This window comes from Tursiops truncatus, chromosome 2 (genome assembly GCF_011762595.2).
Source record: "Tursiops truncatus isolate mTurTru1 chromosome 2, mTurTru1.mat.Y, whole genome shotgun sequence".
In the NCBI taxonomy this organism is placed as follows: Eukaryota; Metazoa; Chordata; class Mammalia; order Artiodactyla; family Delphinidae; genus Tursiops; species Tursiops truncatus.
The window spans coordinates 31,701,409-31,720,800 of NC_047035.1; the positions used below are offsets into that span (position 1 = coordinate 31,701,409).

Consider the following 19,392-nt stretch of genomic DNA (forward strand, 5'->3'; position numbering starts at 1 on the left):
TTTATCTTTTCAAAAAATAAACTCTTAGTTTTATTCATCTTTTCTATTATCTGTTAGTCTCTATTTCATTTATTTCTACTCTGATCTTTGTCGTTTCCTTCCTTCTATGAACTTCGGGCTTAGTTTGTTCTTCTTTTCCTATTTCTTTGAGGTGTAAAGGGTGGTTGTTATTTGAGATTTTTCTTGTTTCTTAATGTAGGCATTTATTGCCATGAACTTTCCTCTTAGAACTGCTTTTGCTGCATCCCATAAAGTTTGGTATGTTGTATTTCCATTTTCATTTCTCAAGATATTTTTTGATTTCTCTTTTGATTTCTGCTTTGACCCATTGGTTGTTATAGCATGTTGTTTAATCTCCACATATTTGTGAATTTTCCAGTTTTCTTTTTGTAATTGATTTCTAGTTTCATACCATGGTGGTTGGAAAAGATGCTTGATATGATTTCAGTTTTCTTAAATTTATTAAGACTTGTTTTTGGCTCAACATGTGATCTATACTGGAGAATGTTCCCTGTGCTCTCGACAAGAATGTGTATTCTGCTGTTTTTGGAGAAATGTTCTGTATATGTATTATATCTGATGTTAAGTCCATCAGATATCACGTGTAGTTTAAGTCTAATGTTTCCCTGTTGATCTTGTGTCTGGATGATCTCGCCATTGATAAAAATGGGGTATTGAAGTCCCCTTCTATTATTGTATTGCTGTCTATTTCTCCCTATTATTTCTTAATATAGGCATTTAATACTATAAATTTCCTTCTAAATACTGCTCTAGTGGCATTCTGTATATTGTGATTTTTGTTTTTATTTTAATTTAAAATAGTATTTAATTTCCCTTGTTTAGTCATTGAAATTTTCAATAGATTGTATATATTTTTTTAACAGCAGTTTTAGGTTCACAGCAAAATTGAGTGGAAAGTACAGAGTTCTCACATACCCCACTCCCTTGGCTCCACACAAGTGCAACCTCCCTACCATCGACATCCCACACTTGAGTGTACATTTGTTATAATCGATGAACCTACATTGCTATGTCATTATTATCCAAAGTCTGTAGTTTACACTAGGGATCACTCTTGGTGATATACATTCTTTGAGTTTGGACAAATGTATAATGACATATATTCACCATTTTATCATGCAGAGTAGTTTCACTGCTGTAATAATCCTCTGTGCTCTGTCTGTTCACCCTCCCTCTCCCTAACTCTGTGCAGCCACTGATGTTCTTTACTGTCTCCAAAGTTTTGCCTTTTCTAGAATGTCATATTGTTGAAGTCTTACAATATACAGCCTTTCAGATTGGCTCCTTCACTTAGTAATATGCATTTAAGTTCCCTTGTGTCTTTTCATATCTTGATAGTTTTTTTATTTAAGCACTGAATAGTGTTTTGTTGTTTCGATGTACCACAGTTTATTTATCCACTCACCTACTGAAGGACACCTTGGTCACCTCCAACTTTTGGCAGTTATGACTAAAGTTGCTATAAACATCTGTGTGAAGGCTTTGGTATGGACATAAGTTTTCACCTCATTTGGGCAAACACTAAGGAGCACAATTGCTGGATTGTGTGGTAAGAGTATGTTCAGTTTTGTACATAACTACCAAACTGTCTTCCAAAGTGGCTGTACCATTTTGCATTCCCACTAGCAGTGGACTAGAGTACCTTTTGCTCTACTTCCCTGCCAGCATTTTGTGTTGTCAGTGTTTTGGATCTTGGCCATTCTATTAAGTGTGTAGTGGCATCTTGTTGTTTTAATTCACTGTTTCGTGGTGACATATGACGTGGAGCGTCTTTTTATATGCTTACTTGTCAACTGTATATCTTCTTTGATGAGATGTCTGTTCAAGTCTTTTGCCTATTGTTAAATTGGGTTGTTTATTTTCTTATTTTTGAATTTTAGAAGTTCTTTGTGTAATTTGCATAATATCCATTATCAGATATGTGTTTTGCAAATATTCTCACCCAGTCTGTGTCTCTTCTCCTTTCTTAACAAGGTCTTTACAGATCAGAAGTTTTTTTTTTCTTTCTTTTTTAAACATTTTTATTTATTTATTTTTATACAGCAGGTTCTTATTAATTATCTATTTTATACATATTAGTGTATATATGTCAATCCCAATCTCCCAAGTCACACCCTCCCCCGGCTTTCCCCGCTTGGTGTCCATGCATTTGTTTTCTACATCTGTGTTTCTATTTCTGCCTTGCGAACTAGTTCATCTGTACAGTTTTTCTAGATTCCACATATATGCGTTAATATACGATATTTGTTTTTCTCTTTGTGACTTACTTCACTCTGTATGACAGTCTAGGTCCATTCACGTCTCTACAAATGACCCAATTTTGTTCCTTTTTATGGCTGAGTAATGTTGCATTGTATATATGTACTACATCTTCTTTATCCATTTGTCTGTCTATGGGCATTTAGGTTGCTTCCATGTCCTGGCTATTGTAACTCGTGCTGCAATGAACATTGGGGTGCATGTGTCTTTTTGAATTATGGTCTTCTATGGGTATATGCCCAGTAGTGGAATTGCTGGGTCATATGGTAATTCTATTTTTAGTATTTTTGTTTTGTATTTTTGTTTTTTGCGTTACACAGGCCTCTCACTGTTGTGGCCTCTCCCGTTGCGGAGCACAGGCTCCGGACGCACAGGCTCAGTGGCCATGGCTCACGGGCCCAGCCGCTCTGTGGCATGTGGAATCCTCCCGGACCGGGGCACAAACCTGTGTCCCCTGCATCGGCAGGCAGACTCTCAACCACTGCGCCACCAGGGAAGCCCTATTTTTAGTTTTTTAAGGAACCTCCATACTGTTCTCCATAGTGGCTGTATCAAATTACATTCCCACCAACAGTGTAGGAGGGTTCCCTTTTCTCTACACCCTCTCCAGCATTTGTTGTTTTTAGATTTTCTGATGATGCCCATTCTAACCATGTGAGGTGATACCTCATTGTAGTTTTGATTTGCATTTCTCTAATAATTAGTGATGTTGAGCAGCTTTTCATGTGCCTCTTGGCCATCTGTATGTCTTCTTTGGAGAAATGCCTATTTAGGTCCTCTGCCCATTTTTTGATTGGGTTGTTTGTTTTTTTAATATTGAGCTGCACGAGCCGTTTATATATTTTGGAGGTTAATCCTTTGTTGATTGGTTTGCAAATATTCTCTCCCATTCTGAGGGTTGTCTTTTTGTCTTGTTTATAGTATCCTTTGCTGTGCAAAAGCTTTTAAGTTTCATTAGGTCCCATTTGTTTATTTTGTTTTTATTTCCATTACTCTAGGAGGTGGGTCAAAAAAGATCTTACTGTGATTTATGTCAAAGAGTGTTTTCCTCTAAGAGTTTTTATAGTGTCCGGCCTTACATTTAGGTCTTTAATCCATTTTGAATTTATTTTTGTGCATGGTGTTAGGGAGTGTTCTAATTTCATTCTTTTACATGTAGCTGTCCAGTTTTCCCAGCACCACTTATTGAAGAGACTTTCTTTTCTCCATTGTATATCCTTGCCTCCTTTGTCATAGATTAGTTGATATAGGTGTGTGGGTTTAACACTGGGCTTTCTATCCTGTTCCATTGATCTATATTTCTGTTTTTGTGCCAGTACTATATTGTCTTGATTACTGTAGCTTTGTAGTATAGTCTGAAGTCAGGGAGTCTGATTCCTCCAGCTCCGTTTTTTTTCCTCCAGATTGCTTTGGCTATTTGGGGTCTTTTGTGTCTCCATACAAATTTTAAAATTTTTTGTTCTAGTTCTGTATAAAATGCCTTTGGTAATTTGATAGGGATTGCATTGAATCTGTAGTTTGCTTTGGGTAGTATAGTCATTTTCACAGTATTGATTCTTCCAATCCAAGAACATGGTATATCTCTCCATCTGTTTGTGTCATCGTTGATTTCTTTCATCAGTGTCCTATAGTTTTCTGAGTAAAGTTTTTTGCCTCCCTAGGTAGATTTATTCCTAGGTATTTTATTCCTTTTGTTGCTGTAGTGAATGGGATTGTTTCCTTAATTTCTCTTTCTGATCTTTCATTGTTCATGTATAGGAATGCAAGAGATTTCTGTGCATTAATTTTCTATCCTGCAACCTAACCAAATTCACTGATTAGCTCTAGTAGTCTTCTGGTGGCATCTTTAGGATTTTCTATGTATAGTATCATGTCATCTGCAAACAGCGACAGTTTTACTTCTTTTCCAATTTTGATTCCTGTTTTTTCTTTTTCTCCTCTGATTACCATGGCTAGGATTTCCAAAACTATGTTGAATAAGAGTGGTGAGAGTGGACATCCTTGTCTTGTTCCTGACCTTAGAGGAGATGCTTTCAGTTTTTCACCATTGAGAATAATGTTTGCTGTTGGTTTGTCGTATATGGCCTATTATGTTGAGGTAGGTTCCCTCTATGCCCGTTTTTTGGAGAGTTTTTGTCATAAATCGGTGTTGAATTTTGTCAAAAGCTTTTTCTGCTTCAATTGAGATGATCATATGGTTTTTATTCCTTAATTTGTTAATATGGTGTATCACATGGATTGATTTGCATATATTGAAGAATCCTTGCATTCCTGGGATAAACCCCACTTGATCATGGTGTATGATTCTTTTAATGTGTTGTTGGATTCTGTTTGCTGGCATTTTGTTGAGGATTTTTGCATCTATGTTCATCAGTAATATTGGTTTGTAATTTTCTCTTTTTTGTGATATCTTTTTCTGGTTTTGGTATCAGGGCGATGGTGGCCTCGTAGAACGAATTTTGGAGTGTTCCTCCCTCTGCAATTTTTTGGAAGAGTTTGAGAAAGATAGGTGTTAGCTCTTCTCTAAATGTTTGATAGAATTCGCCTGTGAAGCGATCTGGTCCTGGATTTTTGTTTGTTGGAAAACTTTTAATTACAGTTTCCATTTCATTATTTGTGATAGGTCTATTTATATTTTCTAATTCTTCCTAGTTCAGTCTTGGGAAATTGTACCTTTCCAAGAATTTGTCCATTTCTTTGAGGCCGTCCATTTTATTGGCATATAGTTACTTGTAGTAGTCTCTTTTAATCCTTTGTACTTCTGTGGTGTCATTGTAATTTCTCCTTTTTCATTTCTAATTTTATTGATTTGTGTCCTCTCCGTTTTTTTTCTTGGTGAGTCTGGCTAAAGGTTTATCCATTTTGTTTATCTTCTCAAAGAACCAACTTTTAGTTTTATTGATCTTTGCTATTGTTTTCTTCATTTCTATTTCAATTCTTTCTGCTCTGACCTTCATGATTTCTTTCCTTCTACTGACTTTGGGTTTCGCTTGTTCTTCTTTCTCTAGTTCCTTTAGGTATAAAGTTAAATTATTTTTTTGAGCTGTTTCTTGAGGTGAGATTGAATTGCTATAAACTTCCCTCTTAGAACTGCTTTTGCTGCATCCCATATGTTTGGGTCATTGTGTTTTCACTGTCATTTGTTTCTATGTATTTTTTACTTTGATTTCTTCAGTGATCTCTTATTTAGTAGCACACTGTTTAGCCTCCATGTGTTTGTGCTTTTTACAGTTTTTTTGTTTCTGTAATTGATTTCTAATCCCATAGTGTTGTGGTTGGAAAATATGCTTGATATGATTTCAATTTTCTTAAATTTTCCAAGACTTGATTTGTGACCCAAGATGTGATCTATCCTGGAGAATGTTCCATGTGCACTTGAGAAGAAAGTGTATTCTGCCACTTTGGGGTGGAATGTCCTGTAAATATCAATTAATCTATCTGGTCTATTGTGTCATTTAAAGCTTGTGTTTCCTTATTAATTTTCTGTTTGGATGATCTGTCCATTGGTGTAAGTGGGGTGTTAAGTCCCCCACTATTACTGTGTTACTGTTGATTTCCCTTTTTATTTTTGTTAGCATTTGCTTTATGTATTGAGGTGCGCCTATGTTGGGTGCATAAATATTTATAATTGTTATATCTTCTTGGATTGATCCCTTGATCATTATGTAGTGTCCTTCCGTATCTCTTGTAACAGTCTTTATTTTAAAGTCTATTTTATCTGATATGAGTATTGCTACTCCAGCTTTCTTTTGATTTCCATTTGAATGGAATATCTTTTTCCATCCCCTCATTTTCAGTCTGTATGTGTTCCTAGGTCTGAAATGGGTCTCTTGTAGACAGCATTTATACGGGTCTTGTTTTTGTCTCCATTCAGCCAGTCTGTGTCTTTTGTTTGGAGCATTGAATCCATTTACATTTAAGGTAATTATCGATATGTATGTTCCTATTTCCATTTTCTAAATTGTTTTGGGTTCGTTATTGTAGGTCTTTTCCTTCTCTTGTGCTTCTTGCCTAGAGAAGTTCCTTTAGCATTTGTTGTAAAGCTGGTTTGGTGGTGCTGAACTCTCTCAACTTTTGCTTGTCTGTAAAGGTTTTAATTTCTCCATCAAATCTGAATGAGATCCTTGCTGGGTAGTAATCTTGGTTGTAGGTTTTTCTCTTTCATCACTTTAAATATATCCTGCCACTCCCTTCTGGCCTGCAGAGTTTCTGCTGAAAAATCAGCTGATAACCTTATGGGGATTCCCTTTTATGTTATTTTTTTGCTTTTCCCTTGCTGCATTTAATATTTTTTCTTTGAATTTAATTTTTATTATTTTGATTAATATTTGTCTTGGTGTGTTTCGCCTAGGGTTTATCCTGTATGGGACTCTCTGCACTACCTGGACTTGGGTAGCTATTTCCTTTCCCATGTTATGGAAGTTTTTCACTATAATCTCTTTGAATATTTTCTAAGACCCTTTCTTTTTCTCTTCTTCTTCTGGGATCCCTATAATTCAAATATTGGTGCCTTTAATGTTGTCCCAGAGGGCTCTGAGACGGTCTTCAATTCTTTTCATTCTTTTTTCTTTATTCTGCTCCTTGGCAGTTATTTCTACCATTCTATTTTCCAGCTCACTATTTGTTCTTCTACTTTAGTTATTCCGCTATTGATTCCTTCTGGTGTATTTTTCATGTCAGTTATTGTGTTATTTACCTCTGTTTGTTTGTTCTTTAGTTCCTCTAGATCTTTGTTAAACTTTTCTTATATTTTCTCAATCCACGCCTCCATTCTATTTCTGAGATTTTGGATCATCTTTACTATCATTACTCTGAATTCTTTTTCAGGTAGGTTGCCTATTTCCTCTTCATTTATTTGGTCTTGTAGGTTCTTACCTTGCTCCTTCATCTTTAACATATTTCTTTGTCATCTCACTTTTTTTGATGGGTGTTTTATATGTATCAGTTAGGTTAACTTGATTAACTTGATTATCTTTGCTTAAATCTTCTACTTCCTTATTCATTTTTTGGGGGGGGTGGTTGTTCTATCCATTGCTGACAGTGTGCTAATACGTACAAGTAGATTTTGAATTTTTCTCTTTCTCCTTTTTTTTTTTTTTTTTTTTTTGCGGTAAGTGGGCCTCTCACTGTTGTGGCCTCTCCCATTGTGGAGCATAGGCTCTGGACGTGCAGGCTCAGCAGCCCTGGCTCACGGGCCCAGCCACTCCGCAGCATGTGGGATCTTCCCGGACCGGGGCACGAACCCGTGTCCCCTGCATCGGCAGGCAGACTCTCAACCACTGCGCCACCAGGGAAACCCTCTCCTTTTTGTTTTGTCAGTGTTCGCTTTATGTATTTCAAAGCTATTTGTTAAGTAGATACAAATTCTTCTTGAATTTTATCCTATTAGATATATCTTTATCTCTGTAACCACTTCGTCTTTTCTGCTACTAATATGGTTTATTTCCTTTCTTTTGCCAATATAAATTAGTAAACTATTGTTATTATTTTAGAGTACCTTTTCTTTCCTCTCAATTCAGACGTTGAACCTTTTTCTCTGGAGCATGTTGAATTAGATTCTGATTTGCATTTAGAGCCAATAAGGGGCAGTAGGAGTATGTCTTGAGGATACTAGGCATCCCCTAGCAGGAAAATTTTCCCAGCTGAGATAATTACAGCATCTCCAGCTAGAGGTGGTTAGACGTCTCAGACAGGAAAGGTGTAGTCTCCGTCCCTGGTAAAGGAGAATCAGGGGTACTTGGGAGCATCTAGATACTCAGAACCAATCCAGTCCACCTGGAATTCCTCTTTTCAAGTGTCAAGGTTTTTTCCCATCTCAATCAGATTTCCCACTACAGTCTTGGCAAATCTCTGTATTCAGCTTACTCTGTGATTCTGTAACTCCACAGTTAAATTTTGATTTTCTTTGAAGTTGGCCATGTGGCTAAAAGAGAGATTTGGGGGAGGGGGGGCGGGGGCGTTGTCCACCATTATCAGAAATCTGAGCTGAGAATTTAGAGCCTTGAACCTCATTTTGCAAAATCTCCATTAGAATTTAGTATAGCTATTCCACACCTCAGTCCTTGAGATACTTATAGGCATCATCACAGCCCTCCCTTGGTCCCCCACACACTTGCTTCAGTAGGGCACTTCATCACAATCAACGTGAGTAGTAATTTAATTAATTGTGGTGTTACTATGTGCCCATTCCCCATTCAAAAGGAGTTCAGGGCTTCCCTGGTGGCGCAGTGGTTGAGAGTCTGCCTGCCGATGCAGGGGACATGGGTTCATGCCCCGGTCCGGGAAGATCCCACATGCCGCAGAGCGGCTGGGCCTGTGAGCCATGGCCGCTGAGCCTGCGTGTCCAGAGCCTGTGCTCCACAATGGGAGAGGCCACAACAGTGAGAGGCCCGCGTACCGCCCAAAAAAAAAAAAAAAAAGCAGTTCAGTGTTGTGTTAAGGCCATGAACATACCCAAGCCAATCCCAGAGTCCCATCTTGTCTGTCTCTCTTGGCAGCACTCTTGGTACCAAGTCCTGTATCCGTCAAGATCTAGTTCAGAGAAGAGAAACCCACCAAGAGCAATTACTATAGGGAATTCTTGAAAAGGTAATAGAGGACTGAAAAGGGAAAAAAGGGGACACTGAGGTACACAGAAGTATGAGTTGCCAGAAGGAGTTCTACCCGTAAGATTGGGGGAACAAAGGGAAGAGGTTGGGGTTATCATAACCTAGAAGCTGTCAAAATGGGCCTCATATGTCTGGACCTGGAGTGTAGAAGATAGGGCATTACAAGCCCAGGTGATGCTGGTAATTTTGGAACTCAGAAAAGGGGTTTTGTGGAGTTGATAGCTGTACCTACTATAAGGTAATGCTGAGCTGGTGCTGGTTCCTTAAGGACTTGGAAAAAGGTCCTCTAAAACTCTGACTCAGATATCAGAGCAGGGGTGTGTGCTCTTTTATGGGGCTTGTATCAAGGAGATTTGTGGTATAGCCAGGGAACATCTGAGAAAGAGACACTGGCTGGCTGGTGTGGGTTGCCCAGGGTACTGGAAGATGGCTCTGTACATCTGGTTTTCAGACTTCTGAGGAGGGGGCACTGTCCCCTGGGAACCTTTGATAGGGCTTGATGGAGCTGGTTCTGGGAATGTGGTAACTGACTCTTGCCACCAGAGCAAGATCCCATTGCAGGTGGTGGTCACTGAAAGTAACAGCAGGCAAACAGGTAGAGCCCCATGTCCTTTCGTTTTGCCTTTTATTCTCCCTCTCATGCCCTTCTTGACAAAACTCTTCAGGAAGCCAGCTAGAAATGGGGTAATATAATGTGCAGATTCCCATCTTCAGCTACATAGACAAAGTATAAATTTTAGTTTTGGGGGCTTCCCTGGAGGCGCAGTGGTTGAGAGTCCGCCTGCCGATGCAGGGGACACGGGTTCGTGCCCCAGTCCAGGAAGATCCCACATGCCACGGAGTAGCTAGGCCCGTGAGTCATGGCCGCTGAGCCTTCGCGTCTGGAGCCTGTGCTCCGCAATGGGAGAGGCCACAACAGTGAGAGGCCCGCCTACCGCAAAAAAAAAAAAAAAAAAAAAAAAATTTAGTTTTGGGGTTCAGAAAATAATTGATAATCAGCGTAAGATGTGTCAGCAGAATGCTGCTGTAGCTTCTGTGGTGACAGGTAATAGCAGGTGATACTGATCTGTGTGAAGCTCTCTGATGTTTTCTGTTGTTTTATTTAGTTGTGGCTCACTAAATTGATTTCATGACCCTGAATGGTTTGTGACCTAAGTTTTTGAAACACTGAAATAGCTGTGACTAAGAGTGTGTGGAGACAAGGTAAAATAGGGGTTTTGGGGAGTTTGAAATAGCTGCTGGAAATAGAAGAGTTAATTACTGATACAGAAGAAGATTCTTACACTGCTTGAAGTACAGGTAATGCTAGAGAGGAAGGGCTTTTGTGTGACACCAGTTCACGTAATTAATGGTAATGTGATGGTCCTTCAGGACTTGTCTTTGGAATAGTGCAATAGTGACAAAGACTGGTATGACTCAAAGATTCTTGGCAATGAAATTTTCTATTATTACCACATATTTCTGATGAAGCTTAATATAGGTTATTTTCCTCTTTATAATGCTTTAATAATCCTCTTCCAACTCACACATTTCCATCTTAATACTCCCAAATCTGTAGCCAGGGATATCATGAAGAGAGACATGGAAAGGAAATCTGGTCACTAGGATTTCACCTATATCAGAGGTGCTTTCCCTAAGAGGTTTCATCTAGTATTCTTGGCTTCCAGTATTCATACATTAGTTCTGGAAAAGTATCCAGGAGTGTACAGGTGTTTTTGACATCATAATGCTGAGGATATTTCTTACGCTCTCTACTACTGAACCCATTTGTGTCCTTATTTAGAATATTCGGCCACCAGTATGTGTTCAAATGTGTCTCCAATTTTTTTTAACTTTTGTTTTTAAATATTAAGCAAATTATTGATACTTTTAAATTTTATTTATTTATTTATCTGTCTGTGTTGGGTCTTTGTTGCTGCTCATGGGCTTTGTCTAGTTGCAGTGAGCAGGGGCTACTTTGTTGCGAGTTTGCGGGCTTCTCGTTGCAGTGGCTTCTCTTGTTGCGAAGCACAGGCTCTAGGCACATGGGCTTCAGTAGTTGTGGTTCACGGGCTCAGTAGTTGTGGCTTGTGGACTCTAGAGCACAGGCTCAGTAGTTGTGGCACACGGGCTTAGTTGCTCCATGGCATGTGGGATCTTCCCAGACCAGGGATCGAACCTGTGTCCCCTGCACTGGCAGGTGGACTCTTAACCACTGCATCACCAGGGAAGCACAAATTATTGATACTTTTAACTGAAAATCAGAAAATGAGTGAAATTAGCTTTTACCTGAGGTAAAATTTATGTTTTTAACAGGTATGAAGAAAGTCCATTCAAATTGTAGTCTTTGAACATTTTAGTGAACTGATTCTAGTTTTAAATTCTTCAGTCCAGCTTTCTCTAGAGAATTCAGCTAACTCACCAGCCATGTAAAATATAGAATGGAATCTGTATTTACACAGCCAGGATGAGTCTCTAATGATTCAGAACATGATGCAGCTGGGCTGGGTGGAGAGAAGGCTGCTGCTTCCATGCTGTGATTGGAGGCAATGGGGCTGTGCCCAAATAGCAGCCCCTTTCCCTATTACACCGTCAGTATGGATGCCTTCCTTTGAATGTACAGGGTTTTCTGCAGGTAAGAATGCGTTATAAAATAAAAATTTGTCTTGATTGGAGGAGTCTCACAAAACTAATGAGTCCATTAAGTGAGGCTTAGTTTGACTGCTAACCTCAAACAGAAATGGGGGCTAGATAAGATGTCTGTAGAAGAGAAGGAAAGATGGATCAAACTGTCTGAATAAAGGGATAAAAAAAATGGTGAGCTTTGGATGGGCTGTCTACATGCTTACTGAAGCTAGCAGAGTATCAGTAGATTTTTGGGTAGAGGAGAAATTGGGAGTCAGATGTCAATCTTTTTAGTAGGGAAAATGCCATGCCAGTGTACATGTTTAGAGAACAGTATATAATGAATCTTTATCAGGTTCAATAATTACCAACCTATGATGCATTTCCTTCATCTCTTTCCCAGGTAACCTGCTCTTCCCCCACCCCTTGCCCTTACTTATATATGAAACAATCTCAGGAATTTTATTGATTCAAGCCTTGTCCCAATTGAAATCACCTTCTTCTCTCTCTCCAGCCCCCCACCCTCCCTGCCCCAACCACCCCATCCTAGCTCTTCTTTCTGTTTTCACTTTCAGCACTGAAGCTCTGATGGTTCACCTCTTCCAGGACATAGATCCATAAAGGTCAGCCCTGCACCCTGAACAGCTCAGAGGGAGGAGCCAGACCAGTAGCGCCTGATGCCCTGCCCTCTTCAGCCCTAAACAGATGCCTCCATAATGGCAGTGGGTGAGGCCCTGGTGCACATCAGAGCCACTCTTCTGCTGCTCTCATTTGGGGTGTCTTTGTTCATTTCTGACCACTCTCAGGCCAGGGCCTCCCAGCACTTCTCCTCTCCAGAACTGGTGATCCCCTTGAAGGTGACTGGCAGGGGCAGAAATGCAAAGGCTCCGGGCTGGCTCTCCTACAGCCTGCGGTTTGGGGGCCAGAGACACATTGCCCACATGAGGGTCAAGAAGTTCTTGGTTTCCAGATACCTCCCAGTGTTCACCTACACAGACCAGCGTGCCCTCCGCCAGGATCAGCCTTTTGTTCCTGATGACTGCTACTATCATGGTTATGTGGAGGGGGTTCCCAAGTCCCTGGTTGCCCTCAGTACTTGTTCTGGAGGTTTTCGAGGAATACTACAGATAAATGATCTTGCTTATGAAATTGAACCAGTTAGGTTTTCTGCCACATTTGAACACTGGGTGTATAAGATAGACAGTGATGATACACAGTTCCCACCTATGAGATGTGGGTTAACAGAAGAGGATATAGCACGCCAACTGGAGTTGCAAGAGTTGCATAATTTCACTCTGATGCAAAGTTCTTACACAGGCTGGTGGACCCACTTGCGTTTTCTTGAGTTGGTAGTGGTTGTGGACAATCTTCGATTCGTTCACTCGGAAAGTAATGTGTCAGTAGTGCAGCGTGAAATACTTGATGTTGTCAATATAATAGGTAGCTTGTATCACTCTTTGGAACTTGTTGTAATTTTAACTGGGCTTGAAGTCTGGACTAAAGGAAACCCAGTTCCCATCGATAACATAGATAAGCTTTTGGAGGATTTTTCTGTTTGGAAGTATTTTAGCCTTGATCACCGACTGTCACATGATGCGGCCCATCTTTTCATAAAGAAATCGTTTGGCATAACGCTTGGACTTGCCTATGTTGGTGGAATATGCCAGCGTCCTTTAAATAGTGGAGTTAATGTTTTTGAAGACGAGAGTCTGTATGCTTTTGCAATTGTTGTGACCCATGAACTCGGTCATAATTTAGGTATGCGGCATGATACTGAATGGTGTGTGTGTGAACTTCAGTGGTGCATAATGTTTCCTGCCAGAGAGGTGACAAATAAATTCAGCAACTGCAGTTATGCCGAGTATTGGGACAATCTTATCAGTAATGGATTATGTCTTTACTCTCCTCCACATCCAGGGAATATCTTTAGGCTGAAGTATTGTGGGAACCTAGTGGTTGAAGAAGGAGAGGAGTGTGACTGTGGAACCATAGAGCAGTGCAAAAATGATCCCTGCTGTCTGTTGAATTGCACTCTGAAGCCTGGAGCTGCTTGTGCTTTCGGGCTTTGTTGTAAAGACTGCAAGGTCATGTCATCAGGGACTTTGTGCAGAAAACAGGTCAGTGAATGTGACCTTCCAGAGTGGTGCAATGGGACATCCCATCAGTGCCCAGAAGATGTATATGTGCAGGATGGGATTCCCTGTAGTGATGGTGCCTACTGCTATCAAAAGAGCTGTAATAACCATGATGAACAGTGCAGGGAGATATTTGGCAAAGATGCAAGGAGTGCACCTCAGAGTTGCTACAAAGAAATCAACACCCAAGGAAATCGATTTGGTCACTGTGGTATCAAAGACACACAGTACGTAAAATGTGCATCCCCTGATATCCTGTGTGGGAGAGTTCAGTGTGAAAATGTGGGAGTAATTCCTAATCTGATAGAACATTCCACAGTGCATCAGCTTCACTTCAATGACACCACTTGTTGGGGCACTGATTATCATATGGGGATGTCCATATCTGATATCGGTCAAGTGAAAGACGGCACAATGTGTGGTCCAGGAAAGATATGTGTCCGCAACAAGTGTGTCAGTATGGTTCGTGTACCACAAGCCTGTCAGCCTGAGACCTGCCATATGAAGGGGATCTGCAATAATAAACAGCAATGCCACTGCAATCCTGGATGGGCACCTCCCTACTGTGAACAGCAAGGCAATGGAGGTAGTAATAGTAGTGGCCCACCTTTTAATCCCCAAGCAGAAGAGACAGGACTGAAGGAGAAGGGAAAACAGCCATTATTGTGGCTTATTCCTTTGACTTGTTTATTTTTACGTTGCATCTTTGTGCTTTATGAGAAACATAAAAAGGAGGAGGCAGAAACGATGGAAGAAAAAGAGACTGAGGAGGAAGAAGGTGACTAAGGCTCCTGCTTCATTTTTTTTTTAAATCTCTGGTTTTTCCTTTAATAGTAGAGAAGTATTAGGGCATGTCTGACTGTTTCAAGAAAATTTAAGGATCCCTCATGTCAGAATCATAAGCATTAATATTTCACTGAAGGATTCCTAGCATGTTCTTACTTACTCTTCAGTGTGTTAAGCAATATTAAAAGTTCATTTTTTTTCCTGGAAGTCATCTCTTTATGTTTCCTGAGCAAAGGCATGGCAAAGTCACATTTTTAAGCTAATGTCTCATCAGTTGTAAACCTCCTCCCACCTTTGTATTCTTAAAATGTAATGTCCGGGATGTGCCGCTACATACCCCGTTGCTGCTTTGCCAGCTCTTTTCCAGGTAGCTGTGCCAAAAGAGGGCAGTAGAAGTAGCCTGGAATGGTGGATGAAGGGAGCAGGGAGTTTACTTTCTTGTGTGCTAAAAGTTACTCTGTCATTTTGGTAGCCACATTTGGCTTTGGATTGCAGTTTTGTTGACCCTGTTAGAACCACCCTCATTCTTCATTAGAAGTACCAGCACCAGATGACCACTGATACTTTCAGAGATCAGAGTTGCAGCTCTGGGGTTAGCAGTGTGGTCCTCCTCTGAGTTGCTGAAGCACCAGCATCAGCTAGTCACTTGCTCTCCTTAGAGGTCTTGGTGCCTGCTCTGCAGGGGGCCTCCTTAAATCACCAGTACTTGAATGAACCCAACCTCTTTCCTTTGTTCCCTTGGCCCTAGGACATCTAGGTGCTTTCAGTAGTTACTTCATTATGATAGTTTGAGTTCTCCAGTAGCAGACACTGAATTAAAGGTTAGAGAGAAAGGTTGATGAAGTCAGTTGTGCAGATGAGAAATAGCCTTGGCCATTTCACATTTCAGCCTTGGCCAACCTGGCAGCAAGCTCTAGGATGAATATTGCCTGACAGACTAGTCTTGAATTGGTCCAAAATGGCCTGGTCTTCATTCCCTCCTCTTGCTTATTCACTGGATGTGAGTGCCCTGGGAAGGGTAAGAGCTTGGCCGTGCACCTCCCAGCAACTGAGACTGACCCCAAAGAGCTAACATCTGGAGGCTCTATGCTGATCATAATCCCAGCAGCTGGTCAGCAAGACTTTCCTGGGAGGAGGATGAAGATGGCTCATTGGGAAATTCCACAGTCTGGTCTTTGCATTGCTCTGATCAACTTTTCTTTATATGTTCTGGAAACAGCTCCTCCAGGATTCTGGCAGGCATCTCTGCCTGTGGGGAACCATAGAAGAGGGAGGTTAGTGGGATGAAGCAGAGACCCTAGTACTGTGTTTGGTTCTGGGGCTAAAGTTGATACTGTCTCTCCACTATCTGTTCTAGTTTCCCTCATCTCTAGATAGCATTCTGATGACTTGGGTTGGATGTTAACCCTGTGTTATTACCCAGGCCCTTATCTTTAAAGCACCCGAGTGCCTGGTCACCATGTCTTTCTCAGGCTCGGATTGCTGAATCTATCCATTTATAGTAGCAATAGAGCTAGAAAATACAAAGAGGCACCTAAGGAGATCACCTGGGTTCCACACATACGCCCTACCTCCTCTCAATGATTAGGCTCCAGTATGCCTGTCAAGACTGTGACACCTCTTCTTGCTACTGCAGGGACACAGGGAGCCCCAAATGCCCAGGTGGGACTCCAGCTTTGTCCCACTGTGAAAGTATGACCCATTTGGTGACCCTGCAGAGCCTAGAGTTGCAGGGGACAGGAGGCACGAACCACCTCAGTGAGTCATAGGTAGTGATGGTAAGTGGTGCCACTTCTCCTTCCAGCCCCTGGTTCCCACCCATGTAGAGGCCTCTGGTTTAGTGTGTACAACCCATCATGGAATGGTACTTGTATTAGGGTTCAGCAGAGAAACAGAACCAACAGGATATGGTGATTTATATATTTATCCTTTCCCCAGAAGAGGAAGTAAAGCCCTCAGGGATGTTTGTTCTTCCTGATATCCGGTAACTTAAATACTATGATGTGAAATTAATAATGAGATACTATGATATAAATTCAATATGTCTTATGCTACATGTTAAGGGAATAAGAGGAAATAACAAGGAAAAAGAAAGGAAAGAAAACAAACAGGAAATATGAATGCAAATGTATTCATATAAAAATAAGAACATACTCGCAACGTATTACAGTCCTTGTTTCTATAACTGGTCACATGGTTGTAGCTGGTATTTATGACCATCTTCTTTTACCACCCACTCTGTTCCCTTTGCCTTCAGCAAGTACTTCATCTAATCATTGTTCTTTACCTGGTGGGGTGATCCAAACCTTTATTCCTGAAGGGTCTGGGCCAATGCTGGATTGGGTTGTTATAGTTTTCCACTGACCTTAATAACAGGGCATGGTAATACTGAGACACCCTAAGCTATTTCCTGTGTTCCAGACCTACTCTTCCTTACCTTTACTGTGGAGAAGTAGTCCAATTTCCCCTGGGTAATCAGGATCAATCACCCCAGCCATCACCATAGTTCCATTCGTTGCCTATTGATTCAGAGGCATGAGGAGCCCAAACTGGCCAGGTGGCAGTCTTTTTTTCTTTTCTTTTCTTTTTAAACATCTTTATTAGAGTATAATTGCTTTACAATGGTGTGTTAGTTTCTGATTTATAACAAAGTGAATCAGTTATACATATACATATATATCCATATCTCCTCCCTCTTGCATCTCCCTCCCACCCTCACTATCCCACCCCTCTAGGTAGACACAAAGCATCGAGCTGATCTCCCTGTGCTATGTGGCTGCTTCCCACTAGCTATCTATTTTACATTTGGTAGTGTATATATGTCCACGCCACTCTCTCACTGCGTTCCAGCTTACCCTTCCCCCTCCCCATGTCCTCAAGTCCATTCTCTATGTCTGCGTCTTTATTCCTATCCTGCCCCTAGGTTCTTCAGAGACTTCTTTTTTTTTTTTTAGATTCCATATATATGTGTTAGCATACGGTATGTGTTTTTCTCTTTCTGACTTACTTCACTCTGTATGACAGGCTCTAGGTCCATCCACCTCACTACAAGTAACTCAATTTCGTTTCTTTTTATGGCTGAGTAATATTCCATTGTATATATGTGCCACATCTTCTTTATCCATTCATCCGATGATGGACACTTAGGTTGCTTCCATGTCCTGGCTATTGTAAATAGAGCTGCAATGAACATTGTGGTACATGACTCTTTTCTAATTATGGTTTTCTCAGGGTATATGCCCAGTAGTGGGATTGCTGGGTTGTATGGTAGTTCTATTTGTAGTTTTTTAAGGAACCTCCATACTGTTCTCCATAGTGGCTGTATCAATTTACATTCCCACCAGCAGTGCAAGAGTGTTCCCTTTTCCCACACCCTCTCCAGCATTTATTGTTTGTAGATGTTTTGATGATGGCAGATGGCAGTCTTAACTTCCAGTTAATAGAATCATTGTTGTGTCTCCTGGTGGAAGCATTCCTCCCTCTAGGACTAAGACCTCTAGGCCAGCAAAGAGTAAAGTCATGGAAACAGGAAGCAAAAACTTTGCTAGTGGGTCACTAAGGTTAATAATGAGTGGTGTTGGGCTTTCCTGGTGGCGCAGTGGTGGAGAATCTGCCTGCTAATGCAGGGGACACGGGTTCGAGCCCTGGTCTGGGAAGATCCCACATGCTGCGGAGCAACTAGGCCCATGAGCCACAACTACTGAGCCTGGGCATCTGGAGCCTGTGCTCCTCAACAAGAGAGGCCACGATAGTGAGAGGCCCGCGCACCGCGATGAAGAGTGGCCTCCACTCAACGCAACTAGAGAAAGCCCTCACACAGAAACGAAGACCCAACACAGCCAAAAATAAATAAATAAATAAAATTTAAAAAATAAAAAATAATGAGTGGTGTCAATTCCATTTCCACCTTGATTCCTGGACTCATGAATCCTGGGTTTGGGAGAAACAGCACCATATATTGGATGTTGATTCAGGGCATATACAGCATTCTGGAGACCCTTGCTCCAGCCCTGTAAGGTATGGCCACCTAGCTGGCACTATAACTGAGTCTTCAAAAGGCCATTCCACCATTCTGTCAAGACAACTGCTTCAGGATGGTGGGGAACATGGTAAGACCAGTGAATTCTATAAGCATGGACCAATTGCCACTTTTTTTTTTCCTATGAAGTGAGTTCCTTGATCAGAAGCAATGCTGTGTGGAATACCATGGTGGTGGATAAGGCATTCTGTAAGTCCATGGTTGGTATCTTTGGCAGAAGCATTGGGTGCAGGGAGGGAAAATTACATCCAGAGTGTCTACTCCAGTAAGAATAAAATGCTTCCCCTTCTGTACACGAAGCAGTCCAGTGTAATGAACCCTCTTCTGGCATGCACCCACCAGGTAGCTGTCTGATCACTGCAGGAAATGTTGCCATATTTGGGGCTCAGTGTTGGTCTCTGCCACTGAAGATTGGGCAGTTATTGGTGGCCGTAGCTTGGTCATCCTTGGTGAGTGGATGTCCATGTTGCAAAGCCCATGTATAACTGCCAACCCTGCCCTGCCACCATGGCCAGTTTGTTAATGAGCCCATTGGGTGATGACGGGTGGCTGGGGAAAGAGGCTGACTGGTATCAACAGAATGGGTCATCCTGTCCACTCGGTTATTACAATCCTCTGCTGATGTAAGCTTTTGGTGAGCATTCACATGGGACACAAATATCTTCATGTTTTTTGACCATTCAGAGAGGTCTATCCACATACCTCTTTCCCATATTTCTTTGTCACCAATTTTCAAATCATATTTCTTCCATGTCCCTAACCATGCAGACAAACCTTTGGTCACAGCCCATGAATTGGTATATAATCACAGATCTGGCCTTTTCTCCTTGTAAGCAATGTGCACAACTAAGTGAACTCCCCAAAGTTCTGTGCACTGAGAGAATTTCTCTTCACCACTATCCTTCAGGGATGTCCCAGAGAAAGGCCGTAGTGTTGCAGC

At 41.2% G+C, this 19,392-nt stretch overlaps 1 protein-coding gene across 1 annotated transcript in view; it reads left to right on the forward strand.

Annotated features, from left to right (window-relative positions):
* Positions 1-18,558, forward strand: part of LOC101316839 (disintegrin and metalloproteinase domain-containing protein 20) — a 65,199-nt gene extending 46,641 nt beyond the window's left edge. Inside the window, 3 exon segments of the mRNA XM_019922000.3 lie at positions 12,068-12,109; positions 12,111-12,209; positions 12,211-18,558. Coding sequence (XP_019777559.3) covers positions 12,068-12,109; positions 12,111-12,209; positions 12,211-14,413 — 2,344 coding nt within the window. The 3' untranslated portion in view covers positions 14,414-18,558.
* The last annotated feature ends 834 nt before the right edge of the window (positions 18,559-19,392 follow it).